The sequence below is a fragment of the Mauremys mutica genome, chromosome 2, assembly GCF_020497125.1.
Source record: "Mauremys mutica isolate MM-2020 ecotype Southern chromosome 2, ASM2049712v1, whole genome shotgun sequence".
NCBI lineage: Eukaryota > Metazoa > Chordata > Testudines > Geoemydidae > Mauremys > Mauremys mutica.
This window is the reverse complement of record NC_059073.1, coordinates 121,864,642-121,878,394: the sequence shown is the minus strand read 5'-3', so window position 1 is coordinate 121,878,394 and position 13,753 is coordinate 121,864,642. Positions and strand designations below refer to the sequence as shown.

Here is a 13,753-nt window from a genome sequence, read left to right as displayed (position 1 = left end):
ATTTATAGGGTTGCCAGGTGTCTGGTTTTCGACCAGAATGCCCAGTTGAAAAGGGACCCTGGTGTCTCCGGTCAGGACCACTGACCAGGCCATCAAAAGTCCAGTCGGCAGTGCAGGCAGGCTCCCTACCTGGCTCCACACAACTCCCAGGAAGTTGCCAATCTCCCTCTGGCTTCTAGGCAGAGGGATGGCCCAGTGCCAGCTCAGCAGCTCCCATTGGCCAGGAACCACAGCCAATGGGAGGTGAGGGGGCAGTGCCTACAGGCACAGGCAGCACTGAGAGCCATGTGCTCGTGCCTCCGCTTAGGACCCAGAGGGAGATGCCAGCAGCTTCCCGGGAGCTGCCTGAGGTAAGCACCACCTGGAGTGCATACCCCCTCCTGCACCCCAAACCCCTCATCCCTGGCCCCACCCCAGAGCCTGCACCCCCAGCCAGAGCCCTCACCCCCTTCTGCACCCCAAACCCTAGCCCAACCCCAGAGCCTGCACCCCCAGCCGGAGCCCTCACCCCCCTGCACCCCAGCCTGGATCCATCTGCACCCTAAACCCCTATTTTCTGGCCCCACCCCAGAGCCCGCATCCCCCAGCCCAGAGCCTGTACCGCATCCCAACCCCCTGCCCCAGCCTGGAGCCCTCTCCTGCACCCCAAACCCCTCATCTCCAGCCCCACCTCCAGAGCCTGTATCTGCAGCTGGAGCCCTCACTGCCAATCCCCCCCACCCCGCACTCCAACCCCCTGCCCAGTGAAAATGAATGAGTGAGCAAGGGTGGGGGAGAGTGAGCAGGGGCGTAGTCTTGGAAGAGGGGCAGGGCAGGGGGCAAGGGTGTTCGGTTTTCTGCAAATAGAAAGTTGGCAACCCCACTTATTCAACATTTCAAGAGATGGGTGCAGGACACTAATGAAGCATAAAACATTATTCCCCTGAAGGGTTGGGGCAGAACACAGTGACGGGGTGTGGCCTCGGGATAAGATACGCAAAGGGAAGTGTAAGACACTGATTTGTGGGTGAAGCTAAGGCCACATGAAGGAACCCCCACCATTCCACCCACATGATCCAAGCAAGACTGGAGGACCTTCAGTTTATGAAATAGGGAAGTCACTAGTGCTCCCCAAGAAACAGAGAATTACTGTTTTTCTGCATGGTTATTCACTTCTTGTCACTTCACTAGAAAGTAGAATAATTGACATACCCCAAGAAACCACCACAAGTCCTTCAACATAATGAGCTCTAATCTACATCTAGTACATCCTTTATGAGGTTTCAGATTAGTTATATGAAAACCGGCATTTAAAAAAAAAAAAAAGTCAGAACTGAAGCTTAAGTAATGACTTGAACACCCAAATAATTGCTTTGGTGACAAGAAATTTTAGCTTTGGATCTTACGTTTTAGCAGGCTCAATATACTGTGGTCCTAGTAAAAAATAAATCACTGACCATAGCACCAGTGAGAATCCCTATGAGGAGGACATTGTGCATGTCATCTGAGGGTGGGAGGAGATAAGAAGTAAAGTTCAGACTGTGAGAGGAGGACAACTATACTGAGTCATATAACAAGGAACTGGGCTTAAAGAAAAATAATCTTACAGTTATGCAGCATTACTCCTTGTGCAGCGACACCTAAATGAATAACTTGCATGTCCACCTTATGAAGTATTGTAGCATTGGGGTTTTTGCATGTGCATACTGGTTATGTGGATGAGAAATGACTAGAATAATTCTTGACCAATTGCATGTGCAAATGCCTGATTTAGAGAGGTAAGTTACAGTAGGTGTGCCGTTGTGTACATGCATTTTGAAAGTCAGGCTATGAAATAGCACAGGGAACTGCATTCCCTGCATCACGTTAAGTATTAATTGTTCTGCTGTAGAAGAAAAAAAGAGGACCCTGAGGGCATGAATTCATTTCTTGGTAATATAAGACCGTGAATAGTGTTTGTGTTTAAAACTGTATTTTTAGGTCTACCCATGTATTGTCACTGAGTTAGGATCTTAATGTTATAGGTTTATAGATATTAAAATGCATTTAGTCACATGTTTATATTCGGGGCGGCTCCAGGCCCCAGCATGCCAAGCGCGTGCTTGAGGCGGCATGCCGCAGGGGGCGCTCTGCTGGTTGCCGGGAGGGCGGCAGGCGGCTCTGGTGGACCTCCCGCAGGCGTGCCTGCGGAGGGTCCGCTGGTCCCGCGGCTTCAGTGGAGCATCCGCAGGCATGTCTGCGGGAGGTCCACCAGAGCCGCGGCTTCAGTGGAGCATCCGCAGGCACGTCTGCGGGAGGTCCACCGGAGCCGCGGGACCAGCGGGCCCTCCGCAGCATACCGCCGTGCTTGGGGCGGCGAAATGGCTAGAGCTGCCCCTGTTTATATTACATGGCTTCAGTGAAAGGATTCCCGTTTTCTCAGGGTGTTTTTTTAAGCTACACACTTTGCTATTTTCCTCCCATTGCATTCTTTGAAGTAAAACTTTAAAATGATATTACATCTGACTTCCACAAGTTTAGCCTTCCAACACCTGTATGTGGTAGGGCAGCAATGTTCACTCCATTTCATACATGGGGAACTGAGGCAGAGACAAAATATTGCCAACCTTAAATGTTCAAAAGGCATGAGTCAGGGCTAGCCTCCCACTCCCTGCCCCCCAAAAGATGATTTTAGAAAGTTAATTTTGGATTCTTTTTATTTGCCTTCTTGTTTGAGTCTTTATGGGTCACATTTTAAAACTTTTCTCTGCAACCACCAGGGCTAGGAACTATTTTTATTTTTAAAATGAAAACTGAGATTTTCATGTAATCACATTATCCCACGATCTTCCTTATTTATTTCTTGCTTACTTTCTTATTTTTACCTCACTTTAAGAAAGGACACTGTCACAAGACTTGCAATAAAATCAAGAGTTGGCAACACTGCTGGCAGCACTTGCCCAAAGTCTGGAGCAGAGCTTGGAATAGAACTCAAATCTTTACTTTCAGTCCCATGAGATTATCTTCACAAGTGTGAAAATCCAGACTGAGGAAGATATAGGGTAGGTTAAGAGCAGCTAGAGTATGAAAAGATGGATCATTTGATAGCTTTAGGTGTCAGAAATATACAATACAAATACTTTGTCTTCATATAGCAGGACCTTTTATTTAAGGATCTTGAAGTGCTTTTACAAGTTTAGTTAAGCCTCACAGCTCCCTTATGAGATCAATGATGTGCATACCATATAGCAGGGGTTCTCAAACTGGGGGGTCGGGACCCCTTAGGGGGTGACGAGGTTATTACATGGGGGGTTGTGAGCTGTCAGCCTCCACCCCAAACCCCGCTTTGCCTCAAGTATTTATTATGGTGTTATTAAATTAAAAAAACACTTTTTTATATATTTAAGGGGGGGAGGGGTCGCACACAGAGGATTGCTATGTGAAGGGGGTCACCAGTACAGAAGTTTGAGAACCACTGCCATATAGTGTGGCCCATGTATCAAAACTGATAGCCATGTATGGCAGGGGCTTACCTTCCATCCATGTGAATGCAGCCATTGCCCAAGTTTCCTTGCTTGTAGGATAGCTCTCCAGCTAACTGAAACTATATCCTTTCAAAGTAGTGACAGGTGATAAGAGAAGATTCTGATGTAGATATGTTCCATCTTCTCTTCTTGGGCCATAGGCTCTCTGTCACAATTCCATGTCAATCCAGCAGCACCCCGCTGGTGGACTCTCAGGGAATGAGGAGCTCAAGCATAGGTCCTTTGACAGAAGAGCTCTTCTCTTTCCCCAAGTTTACTCCCTTTGCCTGCCCTTAGTTTCCAATTCAAGACAGGTTTTTCTAGCTCTCTAGTCAAAACAGTCCCTCCTCCAGGTTCCCTAGCCAAAGGCAGGCCGGTTGCCATGGGACCTTGGTGTGCTAGTCAGTCAAGTAAAGGCTAAAGCTCCGTTATTGATTCTGCCCTTGAGGAGGAGAAAAAGGCCAGACAACCACAGACCAGCATTGTCAGCATTCACAGTTTGTTTAGCTATATTCTAGACAGCCGCTCCCTTCTCCCACTCCTTAATGCAGTTAGTTTCCTGCTGCCCTAAAGGGCTAATCTGCTGCAGCTGCTAGCAGCCAACCCTTGACAAAAATACCCTGTTCCCAGGTCTGTGTACTTGGGCTTCTATAATCATCCAAACCTATTAATTAAGCCCCTGGCCAGGGTTTGAGGGAGAAGAAAGCAACCTAGCACTAACCCAGGTAGCTTCTTAAGTCTTGTCTTCATTACAAAAAAGAAAAATAGGTGTGTTCCTAACTCAAGTTAGTTAAATGCAAGGTAATATCCTAGTGAAGACAAGGCAGTTTGTAGTTTCCACACAAGTTAGCAGGTTGAGTTAAAGTTTAATGTGAAAATTGTAAACTGCATTGTCTTCACTAGGATTTTACCTCTTCTTAGTTAACTCAAATTAGCTAGCACAAATAAGAGTGCGCACCTTTTTTTCCCCATAGTCAAGATGAGGTCATAAGGTATACTTCTACTCAGCTGCCTTTTCACCAGTTCTTAATTGGCTTTTTCCAAAGGCTTTCCCAGGCTTTTCTCAGACTGTTAGACTGAAGAGACTAACAACTCTGTGACTTTCTTTATGGTGTATACAGGGATCCTCACAAGAAGTCTTGATCCTTTTGTACTCTCCCTTTGTTCTCAGGGAAAGGGGCTACTTATATTCCCTAGCACCCTCTGATAGCCTCTGACTCCTATCAACCTCAGAATTCCAGCCATTCTAGATTGAAACTGGGGTAGGGCTGACTCTTAGCATGTCTTAGAGGACCAGCACACCTTGTTATACTGTGAGAAGAGAAACTTTCTTCTGTGCTCAACAAACCACAATCTCTGCTGAGGGTTTGCACTGTTTATACAGAGTGTTAGTTCATAATTCATGAGTGTGTTGAGGCAGGATCCTGAGGCTCTGGGACTGGTGATCTGAGGGGCTTGAAGGAGCAATAAGAAACAGTGCAATTCTGCCACTTTTACTCACATTGAGTAATATCTTATTCCACAAGTAGTCCCATTGATTAAGCGCTAGGCATTTTTAAAATCCCACTGTGTCTATCTCTATCTTTAGGTGCCTAAATACCTTTTGAAAATCTGGTCCTTAACTTCTCTGCTCTTCAATATTCTCATCTTTAAATAGGGGTAATAATACTAAACTGCTGTACATTACAAGCTGAGAACTGATCAATTTTTGTACAGTGCCTTGAGATCCTCCAGTAGAAGAACAAAATACTATTATGATCTAAATGTTAGAGTGACAGTAAGTCACCATAAACCACCACTTGTGATTTTTGGACCTGATTCTATGAGATGCTGTTTGGATGCCAACTTTCTTATCAGACAAAACCAAACACCCTTTCCCCGCTCCTTCTTCAAGGGCCCACCCTGCTCACTCCACCCTCCATCGCTCGCTCTCCCCCACCCTCAGTCACTCGCTCATTTTCACTGGGCTGGGAGGGTCCCTTTTTGACCAGGTGTTCCAGTTGAAAACCGGACACCTGGCAACCTGAATCAGCTCTGAGTTGGGCCCACTTACCTATCATTTTGTGATGCTGATAAATAAACAAGATACTATGTTCCTGTGACAGGGTTCCCAGGGTGCAACCTGGGACCACTGAGCCCTCTTGTCCCACCAACTTGGGGTATCCCTCACACAATGTGATGCTTTGACAAGCTAAAACTTCTGGCAGCTACTGTTCTTATACAGATATCCACAGGCAGGGACACACCCAACTGAGTTACATGAATGCTTCTCCCAGCCACTCATGAATATAACAATAGAGAGGCTCCAGCCAATTCCCCCCAGCTCCGCACTGCAAAACTGTACTGCCTTGCCCTAGTCAGAAGCCTGACCAGTGTAAGTTCATTACCCAGTCCGCCCCTCCCTCAATATGGAGAGGACACAAACTAGTCTTTGTAAACTGAGCTGAGATTTCCCAAGCACTTCAACCAAAACACACTGTTTTAGGTAAAATAGAAAACAGATTTATTAACTACAGAAAGAGAGATTTTAAATGATTATAAGTAGTAAGTGTACAGATCAAAGTTGCTTACCTAAGAACTAAAAGGAAATTTGCAATCTGAGTTCTATAAAGTAAACAGGATTTGAATCAAGCAGTATCTCACCCTGATAGATGGTACAAACAGGTCACAGATCTTCAATACACAGGCTGGGACTCTCCTCCAGCCTGGGGCCCCCTCCCCTTTTTCAAAGTCTTTGTCCTCCCAGCATGTTTCCAGGTGTTGAGTTGTGGAAGGGTGAGACCGAGTCATGATGTCACTTCCCCTCAGGGAACGTGAGCTGGGTTTAGACCGTTGTGAGACAGGTTAGTTTTACCCTGCTGATGATGTATTGTTGCAATAGTAATCCTGCTCAGTATAGTTTCTTTCAGCTTGCTGGAAGGATCTATGCTTGTCACATGGGTGTCTGCCTCCATTGGTCAAGCATTCTACATTGTCTTAAGTGCTACCTCTGAAAAGTCTCCATTGTGTACAGTTCCTGGGATAGTGGATTCTCTTTAATGGACCATCAGCATGTCAGGCTACTCCACTGTTGGACCTGAAAGGCCGGTTGTGGGTGTTCCCAGCCTCACAAAGTATTTCGGTATCACACACATAGCAAAAAATCATAACTTCCCTTACAACGATAGCACATACAATCCAACAGGATATTAATGTCCAACAGATCAAGGCTTTTAAAATGATACCTCACAGGCATACTTTGTACAAAACGTATCATGATTATATGACAGTGGTAAATACGGGGGTTCCAGGGTGTTTCTTTGAGGTACGTAGTGCCCTGAGGCCCAGATCCTCAAAGGTATTTAGGCACTTAACTCCCATTTATTTCAGTGGAAGTTAGGCATCAAAATGCTGTACCGCAGGAAGTCAGACTAGATGATCATAATGGTCCCTTCTGACCTTAAAGTCTATGATTCTATGATTCTATCTGGGCCTACCTGCATAACTAGATCTTCATTTACTGTGACATGAATGTTGGATGATGACACTTTCTTTGTCTTCTCTCTTCATGTTACAGATCCAGGACTATTGTATTTTTGTAAACCCTAAGCTCTTGGAGGCTACAGACATGTCACTGGAAGATATTCACATGAACACGCAGGACTTGCTGCAGAAAGAAGAACTAGATGCTGGAGGGTTTGGAATGGTTTCTTTATGTTATCACAAGAAATATGGGCTTGTGGTATTAAAAACAGTGTATACGGGACCCCAGCGCACAGAGTAAGTTGGAGAGAGGGGGCTTGACTCTCAGTTACACTAAGGCCCCTTTACATCACTCGGACAGTGTAAAGGGGCCTTACACCCATTTTTGAGGCCCTTTTACACTGCCAAAGTAGTGTAAAGAGATCTTAGAGTAAATGGCAATTCGGTGCAGAGAATATTTTCAGGATGGATATAACGTGTGCAGCACATTGCTGTATAGTGAACTTGCCAAACTGCAGATGATGGAGAATGTGTTCTACATTAGGACTAAGAGTGATTTATGGTGATTATGTGGGTGGAATCTGTTATTAGCCAATTGCATTTCATTAGTGAAATATTGCATGGACTGTGCAGAGAATTCATCTTCACTAGCTGTCCTGAACTATTATCTACTATCTCTATGTGCAGCATTGCTGTGTTCCACCCCAGTGGCAGTTGCTGTGATCCCTGCATTGCATTTCTCTGCCTCGTTGATTGTTGTAAAGCATTTTTACTTTATTTTAAAGGGCAGCAGTGTTGCCTAATAGATAGAGCACTGGACTTGGAGTCAAGTCCCTGCTTTGCCACAGCTACGCTGTGTGATTGTGGGTAAGTCATTTCCCTGCTCAGTGCCTCAATTTCCCCATTTGTAAAATGGGGATGATGATACTGATCTCCTTTTGTGAAGAAATTTGCTACAGATGAAGAGAGAGACTATATAGCATTTAAAATATTTGAAAGAAAGATGTTGTATATGGATATTGCAGAAGCAGCATAGAATCCTGTGGCACCTTATAGACTAACAGACGTTTTGCAGCATGAGCTTTCGTGGGTGAATACCCACTTCTTCAGATGCAAGTCTTCACTTGCATCTGAAGAAGTGGGTATTCACCCACGAAAGCTCATGCTGCAAAACGTCTGTTAGTCTATAAGGTGCCACAGGATTCTTTGCTGCTTCTACAGAACCAGACTAACACGGCTACCCCTCTGATGGATATTGCAGGCACCAGTAGGACTTTCCGCTAAGGTTTTTATTTTTTCTCCAAGCTAACCTTTCTAAAGCATTGCCTCATCTTGATAATGAAGTTCTCCATTACCTGGGAATTTAACAATTTGCATATGGGGTCCTTAAAAGCAAATAAATTCTTGAGTGCCTAAATGAGAGCACTTTTTTTTTAAGCATGTAAATGAAAAACACAATCAGGCACTTAACTGGAAATGTCCAGTTAGGAGTAGCAGGAAAACAATTTCTGTTATTTTAACTAATGCTGCCCGGGCCAACAGCCAGGTTTGAACCCCAGCACTTACACCATGACGAGCAGGAGCTTCTGTCCTTTGAACTGAAGGACTAACGACTTGAGGTCAAGTCCACTGCATTTAATGCAAAGACTCCCATTAACTTTGGGTCAGGCCCTAAGTCCATTAACTGGGAGCAGTAGTAGATCGTAAACCTCTTATGTGGACCAACCACTAGAAGGACACAAATACCCACATTCTTCTAATTCGGTATAAAAACTGAACTGAGACTATGGAACAGTTCCCAGTTTAGTTTTAAGAGCGGGAAGTGAATGAAGAGACTCTGATAGTCCACAGACTGCCGCCTGCAACGCTTTTCTCCCCTACCTTCTGTCTGCCTTTACTGTTTTTCTCTCCTCCTCTATCTCAATTCCTTAAGTTTATTTTTACTTAAAATGTTGATCAGAAGCCTTAAAAAAGCTCCTATTTGAGCCTAGAGCATCTGAAAACAGCCAAGCCTCTTCTGTCTTGCTGTAGAGTGACACTCAAGGCTGGAAACAGTTAGTTTCCCTTTGAATCACAGCCTGGGAGAGTGCCAGCACACAACATACTACAGGGAAGCTGCTGCTTCCTCTTGCACTATGGCCACAATTCTTTTTCTTCTCACTAACTTTACTCTTCCCCATTTAACACAGTGCTTACAAGGTTTTGTTTTGTTTTGTTTTGTTTTTTGTTTAACATCCTTGATGAGCTCCTAGCTGTGCGCTCTTGAGTGATGGTGCAGATCACCAGCTGACCAAGCAGAATGTGGCTTTCGACAACCAGTGTTGCAAGCCATTAATCCATAATAACAAGGATTATGAACATCCAGTATCCACAGCCAGTGCTTAATTTGTGCTTGGGCTTGCCGGGGCTAGGTCCTGGCATCTCTAGGCATGACAGTTCAAAGCCCTAGCACCTCTGGGCTCCCAGGCAGAAGTCACTGCTCTCCGGCCACCCAGCTTTGAAGGCTGGGCTGGCACCAGCAGCAGTGCAGAAGGGTGGCAATATCCATACCATGCCACCCTTACTTCTGTGCTGCTGCTGCTGCGGCTGTGCTGCCTTCAGAGCTGGGCAGCCAGCCAGCAGCCACTGCTGCTCACCGGCCACCCAACTACTGCTTAATTTGTGCAGCTCTTTCAGTACAAATTAAAAACTGTCCACAGCCATGGTTGGATGACCCCTCTGTAATAAATCCTGTCTGAAATTAACTTTTAAATCAGTCCCGGAATACTAGCGCTTTACTAAAGAGTCCTAGGCCTTGTCTACTCTTACAGCACTGCAGCGGCCCTGGTGGAGCTGCGCTGCTGTAGCGCTTACTCTCATCAGCATAGGTACTCCACTTCCCTGAGGCACGGTAGCTAGGTCGACAAGAGAAGCCCTCCTGTTGGCATAGTACTGTCTACATTGGGGTTTAGGTCAGTGTACAGTAATTGTGTCACTCAGGGGTGTGGGGCGACATAGTTTTACTGACACAAGTTGGTGACCAAGCATTGCCTACGTACCCCCATTCAAGTTCCTGCACTAACTATCCAAAGCCCTTTTATTTCTTTTTCTCTGTGTCCCCCTCTTTCCCTGTGTGTTTTAGGCATCTCACTTATGGATTATTCAACCAATAGGACAGTGTTTCACAAACTTTTGAAAACTGAGCCCCCTGTGGGAATATGAAACTAATTGTGCCTCCGTCAGCTCCACCATCTATTGCTAAAAGCCTACCCTGATTTTATAATGTTATGAAGTTAGATTGTATTTCTAACTGCCTTAATTTTTTATGTTAAGCAATGACTTACAAAGTATATTAATTGGCATCTGAGTTAGTGTCCACTGAGATGTTCATACCTTTCAGATCTATTGTTTCAGACTGGCTGCAAACTCCGGCAGATATAACTGCATCAGTTACACTTGGGTCATGGTTTGAAATTTTCATTCAAACCCGCAACAGCTAGAGGCTAATGTTTTTTTAAATGAAAGTAGAGAGTCTATAGAACAATTGTGAGGTCTGTCTGTGTCTCCCCTTCCCCTGGCTAGTTCTTCATCCCCACAGGAGAGTGCATAGAGCACTTTGGAAAATGCAATTTTAAAAGATTAACTTGCTTTGAAATTCTAACTACATTATATTAATAGCCATGTCCTCAAATATAATGTAAACCATTTTTCAAAATTTAAAAAAAATAGTTATTGAAGGCCTAATTTTCATCAAGTTTGTAAGCAGGCTAGATACATGCAAGTCAGGGATCTGCATACACACATCCAGCACTGCATACACAAAGCATGTATACCTGCACACTTACTGAAAATCAGGCCCTAAATTGAGAGTATGTGGACAGACTAGTTAAGTAGGGAACAGATATAAAAGTTACTAGGCTAGAGGCTCAGATGGTATAAACAGAATTCAGTGGATTTAAACCAGTTGAAGACCTGGCCCACCTTAAAGAGGTCATGAAGATGGACTTACTTTTCTGGCCATCACTTTCACTATGAGTCAACAGGATATTTAAGCCTTACTATGCTCTTACCAGTCTGATACCTGTACACAATGTAATCCTGTTGTTTCCATTTCACAGATATAATGCTTCCCTTCTTGAAGAAGGAAAGATTATGCGCAAACTAAGTCACGATCGGGTGGTGAAATTACTAGGCATCATTCTGGAAGATGGGAACTACTCTCTGGTGATGGAGTATGTGCACAAGGGAAACTTGATGAAAGTACTTAAAACAGTGAGTAGTGAAGTAAATAATCTCTCATATGTGCATTCATTAGTTACTACTGCGGGAAGCTGATACTGCTGAATATCTTAAAAATCACTTAAAAGATGCAGTGTTTTTTCTGGTATTTTTAGAGATTTTACTTTATGCTTTTATTTGGCAGAAAAAAATAATCAGTGATTTGCTTGGTGTAAGTTTTGGTTTAGGAAGGTTACAGGTGAAATGTTGTTTATACCTTATTCATAAGGGGAAGTGAAAGCAAACTTTCCAATCAGTGTTGATAAGAAGTTTTAAAAGGACAGGATGTGGCTTTTGTTGCCAAAGGAAATAACTATGCATAGAATCTTCAATTTCTGATCCCCTTTTCCCTGCTATAGGGCCAAATGCAGCCTCTGCCTCTACAGGTAGAGCAGATTCTAAAAGCAGCAGAACTGCTGTGGTTCTCACAGGGTGCGGGGGAAGGGACAGGCGATTGAAGGGTTATTTATACCCTGTGCACTCTAGGATGTCTTTCTCCATGGCATGTGGAGGGGGTTGGAAAGGTGCCTGGGAATGGTCAATGAATCTGCCATTCTGTGCATCCAAAGGCCTATCATCCCTCTGGCTTATCCATATAGTGGTTTACAAAGTCCTAGTTGTTACTAGTAGTGGGCTAGAGTACTGGCAGAGAGTACCTGAAATGTTGCTCTGATACCATGCTGCTGGGTAAAATAGTCTTTCCCACAACCAGTCTCAGACCCCTGCTGTATATCCCCTTTAATTTACACTGTGTGCAAGTAGGGCATCCTTTAACCCCTAGTGAGTTAGATCTTGGATCTAACATAGCAGCAGTCTTTGACAGACTCATTCGAGTCTTTTAATCATTGGGCCAAATTCTGCCCTCAGATACATGCGTTCATTTCCCACTGAAATCTATGAGAGTTGTGCGGATGCATCTGTTGAGACCCACTGAGGAGTAATCATAGAGGGCCTGTGTCTGATCTCAGTTCCACCAGTGTAAATACAGAGTTACTCTGGTGCAATTGAATGGAATCTAGGTCCAAGAAGGACTTCAGTGATTTTTAATTCCCACTTTGAGCAAAGATACTGTGGGAGGCTGAGAGGGGGAGCCCCTTAAAGGCCATTTGTTTCATTTTCTGATGTACTATGCCAGAGGTTCTCAAACTGGGGGTCGGGACCCCTCAGGGGGTCACAAGGTCATTACATGGGGGTTCGCGAGCTGTCAATCTCCACCCCAAACTCCGCTTGCCTCCAGCATTTATAATGGTGTTAAATATATTAAACAGTGTGTTTAACTTATTAGGGGGCTCGTACTCAGAGGCTTGCGATGTGAAAGGGGTCGCCAGTAAAAAAGTTTGAGACCTACTGTACTATGCAATAGTTTTGATAATTTTTATTCCCTTTTCTTTATTTTAGTCCACTATTCCCTTGTCTGTGAAAGGGCGGTTCATCTTGGAGATCGTTGAAGGAATGCTTTATTTAAATGAGCAGAGTTTGGTACACAAAGACTTGAAACCAGAAAACATCCTTGTAGACGATGACTTTCACATTAAGGTACTGTTAGAATTTAAACACAGAACAGTTGTGATTTGGACCATAGAGTGTGGCTCCTCCTATATAGGCTGGAGTTTATCAAGGATTAATAAACTAGTAGTCAGTGGGCTGTCAAATATCAAATTTTAGTAGCCCATCTTTAAAATGTGGTGGCCCACCTACAAGTTGATACTGAAATGTTCATTATCTCTGCCAAAAGTATATGGGATGGAAAGTAAAGAGAAAATACTGACTTTGCTCACTTGGTTATTTTATTCATTAATTTATCTACAAGTTATTACTTTTAAACAAACCTCAACAAACACAACTTGAGAAAAAATAGAAATACCAGAACAGCACATCAAACTGCTTTATGGCAAATATCACACCTTTGTTCCTGTCTCATCTGTGTTTTCTCTTCCTGTGCTTTCCCTCTTCCTGCATTTTCCTTTTTTAACCTTTTCTTTTTTTTGTGTGCTTCTTTCCCTCTCTTCCTTACTTTTAGATGTCAGCCAGCAGCTACAGAAGAAAAGCAGTGACACAGACCTTGACAGAAGTGTTTTGTGGGCCCGATCCAAAGCCCATTGAAGTCAACTGAAGTTTTTGTACTGACTTCAGGTGCTTTGAATCAAATCCCCTATGCATGGTGCCTGCTGCTGAGTAAATCTGAGTAGGATCTGCAGCAGCCCATGTCTTTTGTCCTGTGGACATACGTCCTGTGAAGATGAACTACTGAAACAGTCTCCCCTGTCATTACTTGCAGTTAAAGGCATAGAATCATTGAATATCAGGGCTGGAGGGGACCTCAAAGCAGGACCAATCCCCAGACAGATTTTTACCCCAGTTCCCTAAATGGGAATTGAAGGACTGAACTCACAATCCTGGGTTTAGCAGGCCAATGCTGTTATTTAATGAGCCTCTTGTAAGGAAAGCTCTGTTGCTTGATATATGTCACTTGTCATTAGCTCATGTGACATGACAAGTCTGAGCTAACAGCAAATGGAAAAAAAACCAAAAACTTTGGCACATCCTGCAGA

General features: G+C 44.1%; 1 protein-coding gene and 1 long non-coding RNA gene across 2 annotated transcripts in view; one reads left to right on the top strand and one right to left on the bottom strand.

The window, feature by feature from the left end:
• The window catches only part of LOC123364042, a 66,397-nt gene extending 62,451 nt beyond the window's left edge, over positions 1 to 3,946 (bottom strand). The window contains exon 1 of the long non-coding RNA XR_006576976.1: positions 3,492 to 3,946. This is a non-coding gene — a long non-coding RNA (uncharacterized LOC123364042). The remainder of the gene's footprint in view (positions 1 to 3,491) is intronic.
• RIPK1 (receptor interacting serine/threonine kinase 1) overlaps positions 1 to 13,753 on the top strand; it is a 52,335-nt gene that overhangs the window by 13,545 nt on the left and 25,037 nt on the right. Inside the window, 3 exon segments of the mRNA XM_045005758.1 lie at positions 7,037 to 7,241; positions 11,042 to 11,195; positions 12,600 to 12,737. Of these exon segments, the coding sequence (XP_044861693.1) occupies positions 7,037 to 7,241; positions 11,042 to 11,195; positions 12,600 to 12,737 (497 nt within the window).